A 21,788-nucleotide genomic window follows, 5' to 3' on the forward strand; every position below is an offset into this window, starting at 1 on the left:
GAAATGGGGCCAAAAGACAGAAATGTCAGCTTTTAAATGGCAACAGGATTTAAAAATTAACTGAGGGGGGAAAATGTCCTGTTATCTGTTAAAATGAGACCTTTCTAAATTTTTTTAAACAAGTTAAGGTCATTTTACAGTTAGAACTTGGGTTAAAGATATAACAGGATTTACATGATCATGACCATTTTTAAAATACCCCATCACTGTTACTAAATTTTACTTGTTCTGCAGACAGTTTTCTACTTGTCAGGGATGATAAATCAGTTGTCAGGTGACGCTAACAGGTGGATTTGTCAAATATCCCATGAAGAACTTGGGTCTCAGCTTTCAGGCTGCCTATGAACTCCTGAGAGTGCAGTAACACAATTAAGAGATGGATTAGGAAGAGTTTGGATTTTTAGGGCTGCTGCCCCTTTCCTCAGCTTCCCTGGTATTCTTCCTTCTGCTTTACCATCCAAATGGTGCACAGCACCAAGCTGCTGCTGGGTTTTATTCTAGCACTTCACCCACAGAATGCCAGTTAAAAGTAGAACAGTTAAAAAAAAAGACACTCCAAACCACACACTGCATTTGAAAATCCATTATTTGGCTTATAAAAAACAATTTCTCTTTTCTTCAAGACAATGGCACACCTTCAGAAAAATAAGAATCAAATCCCATTTTTTCTACCCTGTTCTGTTTGCCACTATATAAGTTATGCAAAAGAAACAGGTGGTATATGAGTGAGATCAAAGCAGCTATGGTAGAGATGTGTGAATGGAAGCTCATACCTTGTGTGTACCAGCCACAAAAAACATCCACTTACTAAGAGTAAAGGTGGAAATATTCTAGTGAAATACTTCACATACTGACATGAAACAAGTTTGACAAGACAACTGAGGCAAATTGTTCCATTTTAGGCCTTTCTTCACAAAATAAATTATAATGGTGTTAATATTCTGTCTGGGCTGCACTTCTAAAAGGGATAAAATTTTGCTTAGGAGCCATAGTGGGTGTAGCAGAGAGACTAATTTGGAAAAATAACAGGCTACAAATAGTATACAAGAAATTAGAAAATGCAGAAGAGGAAATGTTTTTCCCTAGTACCCTTGGGGGTCACATCTCCTGGGCACTGGGACTCTCCATTGGTGATCTTCCAGTGCTCTGTAGAGACTTTCCTGGTCCAGCAGATAAGAAAAGCTAGGAAGCCTCAAAGTAAAGCCCAGAGGTAGCATTTCAAATGGAAACCTCCTCCCAGGCAAAGGAGTCTGTCTGTGAGGCCTCTCCAGGAACCATTAAGCACCAACTCATCGTTCAGATCTTTCATATAGACCTTGGAGTTGAGTTTGACCTCTAAGAATTGCTCTGCTCCACCTCCAGGACACTGCAGGCATGGCTTCCCTGGGAGTGCACATAACTCTGCTGTGTTTGGCATGTAATTCCATTGCTCTGAAGTTCAAAGAACCAGGACAAGAAACAAGAAATTTCCATCCTGCCATACAATATGTGAGCTACTTCCCAACTAAAAAAAGGCAACTCCCAACTCACCTGTTTACTGGAACACCTGAAAAGAGTAAGGTGTTTCATTTTATTTTCTGTGAGCATGGAATGCTGAAGAATTTTTAGGTTTCAGATGGAACACTGGTTTTGCTGTGTCCTGGGATAACATTTGTACTGTCCTCTAAATATCCCCTTTAAATCCTCAAGCTTAAGGACTTTTTAACATCGTTTTGACAGAAAGGTAGGTCATCCTTATTCCTGAGCTGCTGTAAAGCAAGTCTTCTTCCCACATGTTATGCTCAACATCACAGTAAGTGAGGAGAAAGACATTTCTAGCCACTGACAAAGCCTGAACAAATTGCCTGGCAGCAGCATGCAGTTCCCTGTATTCCCATTTATCCAGGGGCTGAGTCAGAGCTGTCTTCCTCCACTGTAAGGAGGTAGTGTGGAAATGATGGCAATCCGTTTTAGAGGCTAAAAGATTAACTAAGACCTTTGGTATTAGTGTAATGCAGACACAGTTCTAATTCTAATAAAGTCATTTATTGGAGCTGCTAAGTGCAGCTGTTCTTCCCTCACTGCACTGTAAGCAGCAGGAGTGAAGCTGAGGGGTGAGGCAAAGAAACCAAGGGAGAAAAGGAAATAAATCATTTGGAAAACAGCTGGACAGTAAAATGGCCAGCCCTTAGGATGGAGAGCTAATCTAGATTTACACTACATTTAAGATTAATCTAATTGCCACCAGGGTAAGAAAGCTACATTTTAAACAACATGTGTCTCTTTAAATCAATTTGCAATTATTTCTGAAGATAAGATGTAACTAGAGTAATACTCTCGCCAAAAAATCCAGAGCAGAGATTCTAAGTGTCTTTAGAGGCAAAAAGTTTTTTCCTTGGAAGTCCTATGATTCCCCAAGAAAAATTTCTGAGGATATCTTCCTTGCATGAATGATTTATGTGCCTTGGTACTCATAGTATTAGAGAGACACAATTACAAACAGGAGATAACTCTTCAATTTTAAAAGTTGTTTCTAATTGAGGCTTAATTTGTACTACTGTGGAGGAAAGAGAATCATACTATCCACTCTCCCTCTTTTGGCTGTCACAGGAAAATTGTGCAAAGCACAGAGCCAGCCAACATCTCTTTTAATCCTAAACCAACAGCATTCAGACTGCAATATGAGTTTCAAGAAAAAAAAAGGCAAAAAAACCCCATAGAGGAATAGTACCCACGGTGGCTCATCAGAATATTAAGGAGATTGGAGATTGTCAAAGCTCTGGAATCAGATGCTGATAGTTCTGAGTCCTGCCCAGCTCAGCTTCCAAGCAACAAACGTATCTGCATGTGTTGGGGAATATATTTGCATTCATTGTTTCCTATATGCTGATGAAGGGAAAGATTAAAAAAAAAAACAAAAAAACAAGGTATTAACTCAGTAGCTATCCCTCATGAGTGCCAATGTTTCACTTGCTTTGCTGAATATTTCAACCAGAGAAAAAGAACATCCTAAAAAGCTGCAAACCACTAACAGCTTTCACATGCCATGCCTCTGGACCAGCATGGCCCCTTGTACCAAGCTTGCTTCCAACAAAAACAGCACCACCCCACTTTCACCCAGAATCCTGCTAGCAAGAAACACGGAGAAACAGATGATGTACCCAGAAAACCACTGGTCACTCCAGCTGGCACTCCCACACTTGCTGAATTCTGCATTTTCTCCCCAATCACACACAGCTCCTTTAACCTCAGAGCCCTGGTAACGCTCAGCACAATGCCAGAGGTTGCCTTTTGAGACAAATTACTTCATTGCAGCTACTTTCAGCTGTACTTTTAGCCCCCAGACTCTTTCAGCATTCCATTTACAAAGCATAACTCCACCTCATGTTCATACCAGCACACAAGCCCACAGCTGGTTAGACACAAGGCAACAAGGGAGGTAGTGAGGATTCTGATTTACAACAGTGGGCTACAAGAATGTGTTTCTCCTCCAATACTTGCTACCTGCAGCACTTGAACATCTGTTGTAGTTCAAGTTCTCCATTCACCTTCTGGTAAAGATTTTCCTGAGTGAGTTAAGGGCACTGTGCACCCAACCCCAGAAGAGCAAAGACAGGCTCAACTCCAGACCCTAAAGGGTGCTGAATGTCACCTTTGCTGAAATTCCTTTGACATCGACACACAAAAACAATTTCCCTCATGGGAATTTTTGAATTGCTGTTCCAAGCAAAAACTGTGCAGTTAAAATTAATAGCATGCCCATTTTATAATAGAGACACACACACAAAGCTGGCTACTCTTTGCTGGAAACCAAAAAGCCACCAAGGTTCCAGAAAAAGGACTGGAGTAGATTTTTCTTTTGGGTAACCAGTGTTTATACCAACTTGACACCCAAGTGAAATGGAGCAGGGAGAAAAGCAGTCAGTTTTAGGAGATGATGATTACAAATGCTGCATTTGCTTTGTGAAATTACAGGAGTGAATTCTTTTTTTCCAATGAGGTATTAATCTCCCCATAAGACTTAGCTAAATGTTACATGTCTGCTAAAAACTGCACATCTGCATCACACTAACTGTTTTTTCAGTGTCCCCACAAAGAAGTAAACACACACCTCCTGCCCAGATAAAAAGCAAAGGCACCACTAATTGAAGAGAGTTACAGCTCAGCCTCGAACTGAATCACCACCAGTGGAAACTACAGAGAAAACCACAAGGAGCAACACACATGAAGAAGACCCCAGAATGAGTAAAAGTAATAAGAACTGGGATGTTGCTTCCTCCAGCTGTGCAAGTGCTTAAGTAATAAGCACATGACATACTGCAGGGACAAGAGGCCAATGCAATGTCCCTAGGAGTCACAGGGCTGGCCAGTTCCATCATGAGTAATGAGAGCTCCAAGGAAATACAGGCATTTCCTTCCCTAATTCTCCAAACACCCGCCTCCAGGGTCTCAAAATGGTCAGCAACAGAACTTAGTAAGGAAAGTACCCAAGAGTAAGTCACATCATCTATCCCGGGTGTCAGCAGAAGGCCACTCAGGCTGGTCCAAGTTTTCATCCACCAGTATTAAAAACTCACTAGTGAGCTTCCAGCATTTCTCAAGGAACGCAGTTCCTTTTGGAAGGCAATGAAAAAAGCCACCTTGAAGTGGTGAAAGTAGGTCACAAAAAAGCCACATCAATAAAGTCGGGAAACAAAACAGGGAGGGATACTGTGTCAGCTATAGAATTGAGTGGTTGTTATAAATGGAAATCAAAAGTACAAGAACATCTCAGTTGGTAAACTGCTGAAACAAATTAACTACACTCCAAGTGAAAGACTACAGCTTTTCCTCTATAAGTCTCCTGCAAAGCTGCTCTAAAGTTTTAAACTTAACTGCACGCTTTTTAGACTGAACTCGTGATAACCCTTCTGAATTCCATCAACAACAACAGCAGTCTTGACAGCAAAGATTTACAGTGCTGGGTATCAACCTCCCAACACCCCTCTGTCACCACAGCTTCCATTTGAGATTCATTCCAAAGCTTTTTTACAGCCATCCAGGTAGAGACTGATCAGCAAACAGATGTGGTGGTCATGTTTTACAACAGGATAGCTATGTCAGCCAAGAGACCTCATGGCCTGGCTAGCAGATACCTGTGGTAATCATGCAGAGATGTAAAAGGTCAACAGCCTGAACACACACAAAACTAGGTCCCAGGAGTCCACTCTGACCCTTTTTTTCCCCCCAGAATTAAGTGAGACATCAAAGCTAACGTAACCTGTAATGAGAGCAAGTATTTTCTCAGCACAGAAGAAGCAGGTTGATTTAATTCTTGGCATCTGTTTATAGGAACCTGCTCATAGGGGAAACTACCTGAACTCCTACCAGAGCACTTGCTGTGTCCAGGGCTGTCTGGTTTCCAACCCGTTCTGAGAAGAGATTTGGACCACTGCAAAGAAAACAGTTATTGTCTCTCGATCCTAACAGCTATTGCTCTTCTAATTATTCATAAAGACAGGGATAATGATCTATTTTTATAAAAATGTGTAAGTCAAAATATAGGACTACGGAGAAAGCCTCCTTCTATTTGCTTATGTATAGTTCACAGTTGCTTACTGGCTCAAATACGTAGTAATTACAGAAGACCAGTATTATATCACCATTATATATAAGCAGGAGGTTAAAGGTGCCAACAGAGCCATTAAACCCAAATTATCAAAAATGTACAATTTGAGATAACTGGCCAAACACGCTGCTGAAGTCAGGATCCAGATAAATTTGAGACATGATGATTCAGGTGAATGCTGCTCTTACAGCAAACATATATTTATCATTGACAGCCATACTGCATTTTCAGACAGTTTTGTATTTCCACCCTTTTCTGGTTTTTAACACAGAAAAACAACGTATTCTGATAAAATAAAATAGCACCAAGCAAGTTGTGCCAGAATTGTGAAGATTATTGCCCTTTCATTTCATCAAACCACTTAAGTTTTTAACTATTATTACTGCATTCTTCTCAAATTTTTTCCAGTAAAGTTTCAGACATATTTTGACTTTTACAACATGCAAATTCCCCATTTCCAGCACTGATCTGGAATAAAAAAAATATTTGTTTCCTTCTTATCATCCCTTATTTTATCCTACACATTCATCATTTCTGCAAACAGAGGCCGTTTACTTCACATTCCTAAGTTAAGAAAAAAAACCCACCAAAATTAGGGTGGAAAATGCTTAACTTCCATCTGTAAAGTTTGTCTAGGCTGAAAAAAAAATGAGGCTTTCTTCCTAATTTGATTTAATGGTTATAAGGATTTAATGGCTATAAATTGAGAAATTAGTAACTACAGGAATCAAAATGAGGAGAGTTGAATTAGAAATGGCCTCAGTTCACACTGCTCTGCCAGTATGTACAGACTTGGACATCAACAACTACAGGAGCTTCTTTAAGCAGAGGAGTCACCAGCCAAGGGTATGTGAAAGCAAACTGACATAAATATTTATGGCAAGACCATAAAACTTTTTTTGCTACTTCACTATATGGGATATAAAACTCATTATCTCTAGGGAGTTGAGGCTATATGAAAACTTCAGTGAGCAAGGCCTTAGCTAATGGAAGGAGTTAAGGAAGGACCCCATGAAATCCATTCAACAGAGTAATCAATCACCCCACACCTCACTGACATCCTAAGCAAGTGCTGCCAGAAAGCAAGAGAGAAAGGGACCTCCATAAACCAATGTGATTTAAAAGATAAATCTTCCCAAAACTGGTTTAGAAGGATGTTGGTTTCTTTCCTGACTTCTTATTTTCCAGGATACCTATCAACTACCCCCCATCCTGAACAAAAAAAGATGGAAAATAATTACAGAAACATACCTCAGAATAGGAAATACTTAGTATTATTTGACGAGGAAGTCTAATGATTTCCTAGCAAGTGTAAGCACATTGTGTTTTTAGTGTGTGATGTACGTGTTCCAGATATTTAAGCAAGTAGGAAACGCAGCAAAGGCAGCAGCTTGTCTGTACAGCTTGAGGTATAAACTCATAATGTAAATAAACATCTGCTCAGGAAGCATTTTGTCTCCTCTTTTTTCCTAGAGCCTGCACTGCACTTTACTCCTAAAATAAAATACCTAACTAACATGGAAAACTACTATGGGTCAGTCAAGTGTTGGCAAAGCCAACCAAACTTGTGTTACACACTGCACCGGGTCCCAAATGTTGGGGCTCAAAGTGGTTAAACCACTGTTCTATGGTTTTCCAGTTTTGATCTGTGATATATTTTCTTCCCTCAGTCAGCACTGAAGAGTTACCTACCTGAAATTAATGATTTAGGCACCACCCAGCCCTGCTTACAAATTACAAGAAGCGAATGCATGTTGACTATCCAAACACCTTCATACCAGTGGCCCAGTCTGCTATCACTGTAATGAGACAAGTTTATTCCACTCTGAAGTTCAACAAAACTTTACCTTTGGCTTTCTGGGGAGTAAAAAAAAAAAACCAAGCAGATGTAATCACCTGAATGAAAGTCCCCCCTCTGAAAGCATCTTGCCCTGCTGACCTACAGATCTGACAGCTAATAGGATATTTGAGAGGATTATTAATAGTTACAGAGGATCCAAGTAAAGCAGCGGGCTTAGAGACACCCAAAACACAAAGCGGTGCAACCCAAGGCATGCAAGCAAAGCACTGTAGGTGTGTCAGGAGATCTGGCTTCTGTTGCCAAGTTTCTTGTATGTCCTTGGACATGTTATCTGACCTATTTGTGCCTCATTTCCTCACCTCAGCTCAGAGCAGCCTCCCCAAATAAAACCATTAATGCTTTGGATGCACTCACACAGCAAGGCAATGAATGGTGCAAGTAAGTGAAACTGATCCTTCCTCCTTTAACCCTGATGGAATTGTTAATAAAGCAGTCACCATTTGTCAAGACAAAATTGAACAGAAAACTGAAGCAAAGCGATCATTTAATTTCTAAATGAGATTCAAGGACTGCATTCAGCCCTCCCAGCCACTGCTGCTTTGCACACATTTTCCTGGAACCCTCATAGCACACACTGTGCTGAGTAGTGCAGCATCTGTCCCCTATCTTGTTGAGACCAGTATCAGTGCACTAAAGAGTCAGCTAAATGAGAGAGTGAATTACCTCTGCTTATCTCAAGCCAATCCACTGACTCAAGTAATGAGATCCTGAAAAAAGCAAGCAGGTTTTTAACTCTGTCATGCAAGTATCAAACCTGGAGTAGAAATCCCTCCAGAAGTGCCAAACCCACCAATATTTCCTCCAAGCCCTTACTAGCAAAGGATGATGCATATCCCAAGAGGAGAAATGTAGTTACGCTGTTACATTCCATGCAGTAACTTCGAGTTCCTCTGTGAGGAATCCCCAAAAAAGCGGCTATGTCATAAATTTCCAGGCTTTCCAACTTATTCAGCCTAACCCTGAAGACTGCTATTCCAGAGCTGGGGAACATCAGAGCTCTCTCAGGAGGGCATGAAGCTGCTGTTGGTGCAGTTTGGCTCACTGCCATCTGGTGCTTGTCCCACAGACCCCTCTGCTTTAAGATTCCTCCCTTTCCCGGCACAAAACATCTCCTGAAGCTCTAGAGGTGGCAGTGAGCATCCAGCGTTTGTTACATCATGTTACTTGGATACAATGGACACAATGTTTATTCCTAGGAACTTTTGTCTCCTTGTTGGAAATCTTAAGTCAAAATCCAAGTAATCTTCCTCTTTTCCAATATCCTGCCTCCCAGTACCTTGCTTCAATTCCCTACTACCAGAGTTAAGAAAGCTTTCTCAGATTGAATGCTAGAGTATCTATGGTCTACCTGAAGGAATTTTCCACACTCTCTTCATGCCATCCAGATGGAGAACAGGACCGAGGTAAAGAGGCTCTGCTGAATCTCTTGGACTGTTACTGTGAAATCCTAACATGGGAGGGATTAAGTCTAAGATAATTTTTAGTCACATATTCCTCAACACTTCTCTTCCTCTCATCACAGTACCGATTTGCATTCCCACTTGGAAAGCTAGGACTGAATACACACAATCCCTTCCCCGCTCCTGATACTGCACCGTGTAATCTTCCATCCACTTTCAAACACATTTGCCATTTTTCATGTTTGCTGTATCCTTTATTCTCCGGTCCTGGCTACAAATTCCAAAAGACAAGCAAAGCAGCCTCTGTCTATATGGCACCAAGTGCATCTACAGTGCAGCACTGTGCAAATAAAATGAATTATCTTAAGACAGAAAAAACCGGGGTATTTTCAATTAAATCATTAATATCCAAGAATGCAGACACAGCACCAGAGGAAGAGAAAAGGTGCCGGCAAGTTTTAATCAAGCAGAAACTCACAGAGAAGCATATGCATTCTTATGCAAATCCACACCAGACGCATCTCACATCTGCTGAAATGGGTGTCGTTTTCCCACAGATTGCAGAATTAATGTGTTTAACTGCCTGCCAGTGCTTGCAGTGTAAGAGCTAATTTCTAATGGGGTATTCCCAGCTGGAAAAAAAAATCCCTTTAGATAATAAAGGATCTAAATCCAGGACTTGATTTTACATTTACTTAAGTGCAAAGACCCCTTCACCTCCAAGAGCTTATTACTTGCACTGCTCCAACTCGTTTTACAATTAAAAATAATCCCGACTCCTGGAGAAGAGCCTTTCTACATTTTTGTGACCTTTTTAAACCCTATTAAAGAGAATTAACAAATACTATTCCCTTCCTGATCACTTTTATAAAAGCTTTCTGAGATAGGAGGGTGGCAAAACACACAAAGGGCTTTGAGAGAATTTTACAAACCAAAATGCAGCAATATTTCTTTTCACTTGGTTACTTTCCTTGCAGATACATTTTGTATTTCCATTATTACTATGTGTCTTCACAGAGGATTCGAAAGAATTCAGATGAGAGCTTAACTTCTGACCCTGAGGCTAAAAAGGCATGTATGTCAGAAAATACTGAAGTCTCAGCTATTTTTTATAAAAATCTATAAATATCAGTTAAAAGGAATCCATGATCTCATAATAAGTCAACAGGTCACAGCTATGCTCTTCTTATCTTCCCCTTTTTTTCCCTATTGTTTAAAAATAGGAAACAGCACCACATGAAAATGTTCAGCCAGAGATAAATCGTGTGACTGAAATACAGGAGTCAGGAAACCAGTGTTTTAAAATAATGTCATCCTCATTTTCCCCAGCATACTCTAGTATTGTTGATGCCTCCAAATATTTAAGTGACTTAATAAATTAGTAACCTAGGCAACACTAGCAACAACACAGCCAGCTGAAGGAGTCCAGCTAAAAACTCCCCCCAAAATTTTTAGAACTTCATTTATATATAAACCCCTGTCAGTGTTCCTTAAAAAGAGGAAAGACAAACAGATTTAATGTCAAAGGGCTGATTCTGCAATAAGATTTCAGAGTAAAGCAACCAAGGAGAAAACAGGCTGTGTCCAGCCCTTGGAGCTCCACTCCAAGTCACCTCTGCACAGGAGAACAAGGCAGAGAAGATCTGTAATTCACGCCCTGCATGCTTGTAAGAATTCCCTGGAGTCAAAAAGGGCTATTAGAGGAGCTGGAATAGAGCAGGCATGAGCAGATCACCTGTAAGAGCACTTCTTTTGATATTCCCTGCTGCCGGCTGGCAAGGGAAAGCAGCATCTCTGCCCACAGCACACTTTTCATCCAGAGCAAACACAGTCACTTTAAACCTCGGTTTGGATTAAACTCTGCCTTTTACAATGGGTCTCCAACTAAAATTCATTGTTACCTACCATTTCAACAAAACGAACAAAAGCTTTATGCTGTCAGTATTCAACGTCTGTCCCTCATTTGATACCTGAAGGCTACGATAAGGTCAAACATCACCACAGCACGCATTGTCCAAAAAACTCAGGAAATTACATTTCCCGGCCCAACAAGGTTTATCTTCAAGCCTGCTTTTGCACCAACTTTCTGGTCGAGTTAAAAATAAGCCTATTGATCAGAGGGGAAAGGAACACTCGTGAACACTGACCTCTCCTTTCCAACACAAGACTGGCTGCACAGATGTCGTGCAGCTCTCCAAGGGTCTCGGCCACATCCCCACCTTATCTCCTGTTAAATCCTTCCTAAAAGCAAATGTTCTCCTGCAAGGAATTGCAGCTCCATACCCACTCAGAAAGGCAGAGGTATACAAACCCCAGCCCAGCTGACTGTACATGTCTCAAGTAGGAGAAAACCCTCAGTAACAGCCATCTCACCTATCAGATTGCCTCGCTGCTTGGCTATGAGGGGCTTTTTTGTTTTTACGTTAACTACACCGTTCCCACCTCCCCCTTGTTAGCCGGCCTCTAGAGCACTTTGTAACTGAGCTTGTGGAGATGAGTGCTAAGGTTTGGAAGCGGAGAGGACCGGGATCCCCCCCGCGTGTTTCGGGCATCCTCGCCAGGTCCTGCACCACCGCAATGAAGATGCCGCCACCTGGTGGGACCTATTGGGGCTCGGGTAGAAGCCGGGGGGCAGGCAGGACCCCGGGCAGGGAGGGTGGTGGCTCACACTCCCATCCCCGCGTGCACATCTCGGAAAAAAGCCGGCCAGCAGCCTGAGCAGGGCTGGAAGGAAAGGATCTGCTGACAAGAAGATGCTACTTGTCACCAAAGCCTCTTGGTATTCATCCAAAGCAAGATGGTTTGGAAATGGATAATCTATGCGGTTTTAGATGCGACTGCAAACAGTGGAATAAAACGAGAATATAAAAATAAAAGGTAAATATAAAAAGCTACTTACAAAGTCATAGCGAGGCAGACTGTAAAGAACCAGAAACCCCTCAAAACAGAGTTGAAATCATTGATCTAAAAGAGCTGAGCAAGGCAGACAACAAACTGCTGGAATGGACAGCTCACAGAAATTGGGTATTTGAACTGAATTTCACATGATTAGGAGATGCTTCTACTCAGTGCCCAAGCCACAGCTATTTTTTAATCTCCACATGACACCACGTACATTACCATGGCTTCAGTCCTGAGCATGGGTCTGGTATTTTCTGAAGGCCAATACTTAAAAGCCTGGAACTCAGGTTTAAGGCAGCCAAGAGATGTTTCTGTCTGGTTGCACAGGGTCTAGGGTCTAATTTTTTCTGGAGTTAGAGCCAGTGGAGCTCTGTCTGCAGATTGATGTCCATGAAAAGTCATGGAGCCCTTCTAGCATATGCTTGAAGAGCCTTCTCCTTCTGCCAGGAGAAAGGGGGGCAAGGAGGGTCATTCCAGCAGTGAGGAAAGTCTCCAGACTGCCCGCAGGATTAGAGGACAAAGCGATCAAAGAGTCCACATCCCACCTGCACTGGAGTTTGTGCAATTATTATCATGTTTTAGCACTGCTGCTAAAAGAAAAAGACATTTCCTAGTCCAGATAAGGCCCCAGAGCAACAATGTCTGTTCACAGGATGAGCATTTAAGAACAGACTCTTCCCTGTGCTATTTTTTACATATTTCAGCAACTCTTCTTTTTCAATTTTAGCACAGGAACTTTTGCAGTGAGCTTGGAGCAGGCACATCATCAATGAATCCGACAAGCCCGTCACACAAGTTTGCAACCTGTTTAGACACAGACCATACATCAGGCAAAAACTGATTCTACCCCCATCACATGCAACATTTAACACCAATGCTGTGATGCTGACTTTAGGAATCATTCCTGCAAAATCCATGGATGTTCAGTCAGCCACACCAGGCAGTGTAATTGCTCTGTTTTCACAGTTAGAAGTGAAAATGCTGTCTATTCAGTTATTACCCTGCCTCCTCCTCACAAAACCTAGTTCAAAGAGCAGAGCAAAACATCTTGAAACATGGGTGGATGCTTTCAAAAGTCAGTTATCACTTTTAGAGAGAGAAAAAAAATTAAAAGAATCATAGCATTAATCCAGGCAAGAAACCTCCCACCTCCTACCCCTTGCACACATGGCACAAATCTGAATGGAGGCCCTCACCCAGAACACGTCGATACATATTTTACAGAAACATTAGTTGTGTGTCAAAAACCAGTTCTTGGAAACATCATCCAACAGCACTCACATGATTTGTGTTTCACGAGCAATTAAACCTATCACTCTGACAAGCAAATCTGCTGCTTCTGTCCACTATACAAACATCAGGTTAGAGGAAACTAATTATATTTCAAACTCCATCCGTGGGTGAGGAAACTGTATTTCCATGATAATGTCTTGGCTAATTCACTTAAGCAGAAGCTGCTGAACCTCCAGAACGCAGAATGAAACAGCCACCCTTGGAACTAGTGCAGCTAAGGCAGGAAATGCAAAAATAGCCAGACTGTGATTTAGATCTCATAGTGAAGTCAGACAAGACCTCAGTGTCACACTGAAATCACATCCCAGACATTGTAAAGTCCTACTGTATTCACATCACTGTCCTACTGCTGGCAAGCCGCAGAGACCAGCAATGATGGGACTTTACTGCTAAATTCTTTTCTCTGTGCTAACAGACGAAGTTTTACAGGCTCTGCAACCAGACCAGCTCCCCTCATGGCAGTAATTACTTCTTTGGACAGAGACAAAGTGGATAGCACACCACTGCCAAGTAGAGATGCACAGAAATAAACAGCAGTCTGTTTTGAAGTGGCTGCTGAGCTCTTTTTCTTTAAAATACACGTTTTCAGTACCAGGGACACTTTTCAGACAGACACCTTTCGTTTGCAATAACTCCCCTACACAGCAGTTCATGATCACAGAGATATGTGGAAAAGAAATGCAGTGACATCAAAAGCTGTATTTCTTGCCATGCCAGAAAACGCTTCTTCACTTTTCATGTGCTCGATATTCCTTCCCTCCCCCAGCCATTCATGGTGAAATAATTAGTGTTAGTGTTAGTGTTCTCATTGTTTATCAGACAATAAGGCTAAGCTTTCTGCTCCTGTTTTCTTTCGCTATGCTGCTGTGGTTCCTCAAACAACTGTGCAAGGCTTTACTTTTAATCCTATGAATAACACTTGTCACTCATGGGCTTGTAACCCATATTTAGCTGTGCACAAACATGGCACAGTTTCAGCTTGATTCATTGTCCACAAACTTCTCCAGATGTGCTCACGCAAGGAAAAAAAAAGGCTAATATGCAGGAGGAAACAAACAAATACTAGCTAATCCGATTGCAATTTCTTGGAGAAGGAGAGAAGACGCTACCACATCAGATTCTTTATGAGGGAGAGGGATAACGAGTTATTTTTAAACACAGACTATGAATAATTAGTTATTGTCCTTGGGCTATGAGATGTATTTTCACGTGCTTGAAGTATATGCTGATTTTTATAGCCTGTGAGCTAGCCGGGCCCTGTCACGGAATTTTTTCCCATTTATCTACATGTTAGTGTCAAACTACAAGCACATCACAACATATGACTTTATCAACAAGCTCCTCACTCTGGCTAATTTTGAAAGCACATACCTGCTTCCACTCATGGAAGATACAACTTTGAGTAACAATCAGATAGGCTGGTGCCAGACATCCTCTTCTTAAGCACATTCTCATACTACCTTTAGAAAGTAATCTCAACAAAAACAATCCGAAGGCAAACTGCTTTCTTTGGAACTCCTCTCAACAATAGCAGAGATATTTTTGCATAAGGCTGCATTTTATAGTCTCAGCTCTAGGCTGGGATTAATGGAAGCAAGGTAGGCAAGAAGCAGCAAGCTAAACACAGTGCAAACTACTAAAAATCCCAAACTTCTATTGCAATTAATTGTGCTAAGTATAACTTTGCTCATTGATGCACCAGACAGAAAGCAGACAGACAACCTCAACCCACCAGCTTTTCAAGCTTCCAAAATAAACACAAAGGTCTTTGAACAGACCATGCTCTCCAGAAAACCTGCAGCTTGATCTTCCTCATTTGGTATGTGTGAAGGCTCAGGCTGGTGGTACTCACAATAATTACCTGCCATCAGCCAAGAAAAGCAGCAGAGTTGTTGCAGATAACTTATTCATGTCACTGTTGTGTTTCAGGAATAACGCAACCAGTAACAGATCAATGACACAGAGAGCATTTGCTTCTAGTTTTACAGGTCGGGAAAAGCCTGGAGAATCTCAATGGGATTCAGGACAGGGGAGGAAGACAAAAGGAACAATCACCAGCATAAGACATCTAAAACAGTACCAATAAGAGTGTTTATACAGGTTCTCCATAATTACAGAAACGTGGAATTGTTTGGATTGGAAGAGACCTTCAAAATGGTTTTGCTCCAACACCCTCCACTAGACCAGGTTCCTCCAAGTCCCGTCCAACCTGGCCTTGACCACTTCCAGGGAGGGGACGAGAATAATAAGATCAGACAAAGGTAACGTGCACACACCACAACTGGTGCCTTTTCAAGGCTGGACCATCAAATTTGTTACAGGAGGGAAAACAAAATAATGCCTGCGGTGCTCTTCACTCTTAAACGTGGGAGTAATTATCCTTAGATTACCAAGACAAACAGGAGGGAGAGACAAGGAAAAGATAAAACAGAATCTCCACTATTTAGGTGCTGATCGAGAGATTAAATCCGACTGCACTTCAGCTGGAAGCCTAAACAAACCAGAGGCCTGGCCACATAAATCAAGCTAATTTTAAAAGGTTGCATACCAGGGAGAGTTTGACAAAGAAGGGGAAACAACCCCTCGTCCTGCACTGCTAAAGATCTTAACATCCTTTTTATAAATTATAAAGGTGCCAATGTAACACAGACCAGTAAGTCTGTGGCGACGGGACCCACGGTATCAGCACCTCCCAGGCCTTAAGTAGCTCATTAATACTAATTAGATCCGGGAGTGCTCAGCCCTGCCGGCACCCGCATCCCAAGCGCACATCCTGGGACTCCGGGCACACAAAAGCTTTGGACACGGATCCCGACACCAGAGCATCCTGCACCTCGGGAGAGGGAAAGGCGTGGCGCGGGGCGAACCCCTGGGCTCCGGGAACGGGGCGGGGGGAGGCAAGGAGCCACGGGGAATTGGGAGCTTCGGCAGCGGGGAGAAAAAGAAAGGGAGAAAGAAGTTGGGGCCGGGAAGTTTTCCGCCGCTCCCCGCCCCGGCGCCCCTCACCGTAGACGCGGACCCAGCCCTGCTGCTGGCAGACCGACTCCCGCAGGACGCGGTCCAGCGCGCCGCCCGCCTCCAGCTCCTCCGAGCCCGGCTCCGGCTCCACGAAGGGCTCTGCCACCCATGCCGCCGGCTCTGCCGCCGCTCCCGCGGCCGCCTCCATGCTGCCGTGGGGACGAGCAGGCGCCACCGCCGCCGCCGCCCGCGCTGCGCCCCGGCCCCGCTTCGCCTCAGTGCGGCTCCATCCCTCCCTCCCTCCCTGCTCGGGCCCGCCCCTTCCCCGCCCTCCGCGTCAGCGCGGGCGGAGCCCCCGCGCCCCGCCCCTGGCCTGAGGGCGATGGCGGGAGGCTGTGCTCCGGCTGCCCTCCGAGCCGCCCGCAGCTGTTTCCGCGGCCCCCGCCTCCTGCCGGGGCCGCCTCGCTGCGCGGGGCTTCGTGTGGCGGCCCCGGAGGGGACCCAAGATGGTTCCTCCCCTCAGCCCCGCCGGGAGAGCGGCGGGAAGGGGAGTCACGCCTCGGGAGAGGCGTCCCGGAGGAATACAAATCGGGATAATCCGGCTGGGGCCGCATTCCTCTCACGGCCGCCCGCTCTCCCAGTTACGCCGCAGCGACGCGAGGCCGATGGGTTGATTCTCAAACAGCGGCTGCCGTGGGATTCCCCAGGCTCAGACCTGCGCTCGCTCGCCTGACCGAGACTTATAAATCTTTAATGCGCTCACACAGGCTGTTTCTCAGGTACACGAGGAGATGTGCTGCGGGGAAAAGAGGACAACTGGCTTGACTAAATGCATTTCATTTAGGGGATTTGCAGGGTGGCTTGTCCTGAATGTCTGCTTGCTCGCCTCCCCCACTACAATAAAGCTGTGAATAAAGCATACATCCTGCAGTGACTTCTAAATCGTGGCATTGGGACTTGAATTTGCAGGGAAGGTGAGCAGAAGGGTTCAGCTTTGGGTTCCATCCCAAAATCTCTTGGACTGATTCTGCGCCTGTCTATGATCAATATGAGCTGTGTGGGTTCACTCAAGCACTCAGATCCAGTGATTATCTCCATTAGCACAGGCTGTTTCCAAGGGCTCACCTCTGTACACAGACTAAAGGCACTAACAATTTCTTCTTTATTGAAAGAGAGGTTGATTTAGTGTGGACCTGTAGCAATTATGGTGCCATAAAGCTGCTTTAAAGTAGATAACAGCTCCCACACCTTTGTTTGGTTTTGCACCAGAGCAGAATAAAGAGGGTTTACCCAGCAAGTTGTCGCTGAAGAACAGCAACTTCACTTAGAAAAGAAGGACGGTAACTCTCTAAGCTCTGCAGCTTGACAGGTCCCGATCCATTGCCCGAACCTGAAGGTGTGTCTTAGGAGTCCCTAAAAGCTCCTCTTGGGAGCTGAGGACTTGCAAAGTGGCAGTGAACAGTGCCCTCCCGATCCAAGTGAGTTGGAGTATCCTCACACCATATAGTTGGGTCTGCAATGGAAGCTGCATTAACTGTTTCAATGGAGGAAAAAAGTCCTGCCATCCCCATGATTAATTGATGAAACCTCATTCTCTGAGTTTCTGTCTCATGCTTGACTGAGAGCTTGACCTGAATCTCGCCCTACAATTGGGTCATTCTATACCCAACTGGGAGAGAACAGGATGAGTTCTGCCATGGTGGACGTATGCACCCTGCTGTGATTTCCAGGCTGAGTTAGCAAACGAAGAAACCTTCTTCCAAATGTTAGGTTGTTTCGTGTTTGGCAGAACTGGCGTAGCCCAGTTTCCTACAGATTCATACCTGATATCTGGTAGAGGGTGGACACCCTCAGTGAAGAGGCTTGTAGGATCTCACTGTGCTGGGATTAGCTCTTGGACCTTTATCCCTCTGTTTGTTTCGTTTAAAACAAACCAGTGAGTTTGGCGCTTCCTGAGGTTCTAGGAGGTAAGAGACAAGACCAGGGAAAGAAAGAGACAGTGAGTTTAATGGTGTCAGCCTCGAGTCTTTGGGAAAAAAGGATTTTAAAACTTCCCTTTTAACCAGGAAGAGTTAAACCAGGATGAAATCTGGCAAGGATTTGACCCTCTACCACTGTGACGGGGGTGATTCCTCTCAGAAGCAGTACAGCTGGGACACCCAGTAACATTTCCTTTCTCCTTCTCACTCTAAAACATGTTCTGCAGCATGATTTCTAAAATTCTGAGAGTTGAGGGTGTGTGGGACACTCTTTCCAGAGCAGACATCAGCATAAATTGCCATAATAATACCATAAAGCAGAAGGAAAAGCAGTTTTTCCCTCCTACATGCTCTCAGCCCCTGCTCATTCCCAATGCTCCTGATAATACAAAATGTACATATTCTCCCAGCTTATCATTTAGTGGCCACAATCCAATAAACTCCTCAAGGTTTTCCCTTCCTACTCTCCCCATAGCTCCCTTCTTGCTGCCAGCCTCCCAGACAGGCATCCCCATCCCTCACTTGAGCCTGGGCCCTTTCCCTGCTGCAGGAAACTCACACAAGCAGACATGAGGGGAAAGGGGGATGAAGCTGTTTGGAGAAGCGGGAGAGGAGCTGGCAAATTGTGAGGGAAGGATGTGGCTGCTAAGCTTCTGCCAAAAGTGGAGTTTAAAAAAAGCTGCTGCACAATCCTGGGACAACGTTTATGCAGGAGCAGAGCAAGAAAGAAACAACTCGTTCTCATCAAGTGAGGACTGGTTGTATCTGCAAGTATGATCAAGCCATCCTAACAGCAAGGTCTGGAAGGACTGGCTAGTGTGGTTTCTGAAATTCACATGGCAGAAGAAGACAAAATCCATTCTCCAGCCTTTTTTCATGGGGTTCAGGACTATATAAACAACAATAAAGAGCAGAGATGACTAAAATTGGAAGACTGGTTTTGCGGGCATGACAGGAGCAAAAATAGATCTATTTTATAAATAAAAATGTCGTGGAAACCAGAGACTCCCAAGTTTCATGCTCGCCTGTTCAGCTGTTCTGGCTGGGGGTCTTCACCCGTAGTGCTCAGGGCATTTGTGAAGGCATAAATGAGAAGTAATGTAAGCACATGCATGAAATTCCCTTTGTATAAACCAGCCCCATTAGTTGATCTACTTGTGGGTGTCATTTTAACCCACAGACAGTAGTTAAATTAGGGCTGGGGGTTTGCTCAGAATAGGTTAAATCCAAGTATTTGAAGAGAGCTGCATGTGTATTTTCATTAAGCCCAAGACTGCTTTATGTGTTGTAGAAGAAATCAAAGTATAACAGTGTGACTTGAGAGAAGAAAGCTTTTGAGCTGACCTTCTTCCAGGAGAATTAATTCATGCCTTCAGAAGTGAGCAAGTCTCACTTCAGTGATCTTATCTCAAAAAAAAAGGCAATAAGAAAATGAGAAGAGACATGGAGGAGGGCAGTAAGGACAGTGGAAGTGATGGGATAGATACCATATGAGATGGAAAGACTGGAAAAACAAGGAGACTCTAGTTTGGAAGAACAAAACCTTGGGGCAAATAAAGATAGAGAAGTCTGAAGAGGTCAAAAGCAGTCTGGTATGGACCTGGAATTCTTTTTCCCTTTTCTTCACAACTCAAGAACATGGAGAGAAATGTTCAGGACTCAGGTCTGAAGCAGACAAAAGGAAGTACTTTTTCACACAACACATAATTACATTGTGGAACTTGCTGCCACAGGATGTCATGGAGGCCAAAAGTATAAATGAATGGGAAAAAAACCAAAAGGGATTACACAAATTCATGCAACTTCCAGCTTAGGAAGTCCCTCAACTGCTGATTACCAGGAGCCGGGAGGAAATGCCAGAGGAAGGATCCTTTTATACTCTCTGTCTTCCCATATCCCTTCCTAAGCATCTGCAGCTGGCCACAGCCAGGCCCTAGTTGTTGCCCAAGGTGTACCTTTATTCTGAGCCAGTCTGACAATGTTTATATCCTCCTGGGAACTCCCTTGTGGCTAGAGCCTTAGGTGTCTCCTGGAGAGATACAGGACTGACCCCTAATTTTGTTACCTGCAGCCCAACGCGGTCACAGCAAAGTCTGTCGTGGCCACTCTTTGCTGATTTAGGCTGGTGTAATTGAGGCCAGATTGAGCCCTGGAACCTTCAGAGAGACTCTTCCACTTTCCCTGCCCCTGGGATTAAGCACTGAAATCTCTGTGCTAAAACCCTCTTTGAATGGGGATGGCAGATAATACACAAACTGATTAATAAAAACCCCAAGCACTGGAGAAAGTTAAATATTAAAGAGCCAAGACCCAGTTTTAACTGCTGCTGCCATCCCTCCTTCATCTTGTGCCAACTGCCTCCAGGATACATGTGCTGACTCTGAATTTCTACGTCACAAAAGCGGCCATGGCATGGGCTTTAAAACTCAGCCCATTAATACTGGGATAGGAAGCAGAAAAACAGAACAGAAGCAGCAAGGGACTCCTCTGGTTCCCACTCTGACCATGCTCTATCCATCCCTGCACCATCACAGGGCATGGTACCCCTACTCCAGTGAGGCATTTTGCCCCTTTGACTTCCCAACATTAGTTGGTCTTAAATATTTTGCTGCCTGCTTTGCCCCACTGTAAGTAAATTATAATTTTCACTAGCAGAGAGGAGGGATTTGGGAGAAACATCTGGTCTCATTTCATCAGGATAACAGTTCTGTCTCTATTTATACACATGCCGGGATCTCAGCTGTTCTTCTCCCCACAGCCCATTTCAAGCTGCCGTGTCCTGCTCTGTTGGGGCAGGCACTGGGTCGAGGCCAACCTGCCACGTGAAACAGGAACCAGGCCCAAAAATGTGGGCTTGTGAGAGCTTGTCCCCTCCACACTTGGGGCTTGCCGCCTGCTGGGCTGGTGACAATGTGCCTTGATGGATGGTTGCTCCTCTCCTTGTATCCTGCTGGGGAGAAAACAGGGAAAACCCATCTGACTAGACAGTTTGCTGGAACTGGATGATCTTTAAGGTCCTTTCTGACCCAAACTATCCTATGACTGGAAAATAATTTTCTTGGTAGTCCCAGAGACTTTGCTGGTCAGGGATCAGGCCTGCAATGAGTCAGCCTTATTGGTCTGAATACACCAACCTCAATAGTCTGAATTTTCCTCTGAAATCACAATGTAGATTTCGGAGGAAAGCTCAGACTATTGAGGAAAGACCAGCTGGCTCTGGCTTTTCTCTAAGGTGTTAGCAAATAAACTGTGACCCTACAGAGCTACGGGAAGGTCGGGGACTCTACTTGGGAAAGCAGCGCATCCTACTTAATTCACCACAGTGGGAAAAATGTGCTCTGCTGCCTCCCCTCCAGTGCTCACAAGACATCACATCTCATCCAGCATGTTTAAAAAACCCTCAAGTCAAATGGCCAAGTACCTGGAAAATTACCACATAGCACGTTCAGCAGCACAAGTCACCATCTAAAAGGAATGCTCATACCCTGAGTGATGATGGGGTGTGGGTTGGCATTAATCATCTCAAGCAGGGGTATCCCAGTGCCCTGCTTTTCTCTCAAACAGGCTGTGCCTCTGCTCCCATCCCAATCTACTTATAGCCCCACGTGCCCCTGACACACAGCTTTTTCAGCATCACTCCCCCTTCTCTTTTCAGCAGCTCTGGACTGTTGATTAATTATTTTCTTACACTCAGCTGCTAAAGGAGGAAGCACTCAAAGACACAGGGTTTTTGTAACCCAAATGAGACCAGCATTTTCAGATGCTCCTATTGATTGTGCTAAGGTTGCAAACTCCCTGGAGCAGGGTTG

At 44.0% G+C, this 21,788-nt stretch overlaps 1 protein-coding gene across 6 annotated transcripts in view; it reads right to left on the bottom strand.

Moving 5' to 3' along the window:
* Positions 1 to 16,220, bottom strand: part of RASAL2 (RAS protein activator like 2) — a 162,958-nt gene extending 146,738 nt beyond the window's left edge. For all 6 annotated transcript variants that reach the window (XM_088170342.1, XM_088170340.1, XM_088170341.1 and 3 more), the window contains exon 1: positions 16,049 to 16,220. In XM_088170342.1, coding sequence (XP_088026468.1) covers positions 16,049 to 16,208 — 160 coding nt within the window. In that variant the 5' untranslated portion in view covers positions 16,209 to 16,220. The remainder of the gene's footprint in view (positions 1 to 16,048) is intronic.
* Positions 16,221 to 21,788: the final 5,568 nt, after the last annotated feature.

Source organism: Sturnus vulgaris, chromosome 9, assembly GCF_052056855.1.
Source record: "Sturnus vulgaris isolate bStuVul1 chromosome 9, bStuVul1.hap1, whole genome shotgun sequence".
Taxonomy (NCBI): Eukaryota; Metazoa; Chordata; class Aves; order Passeriformes; family Sturnidae; genus Sturnus; species Sturnus vulgaris.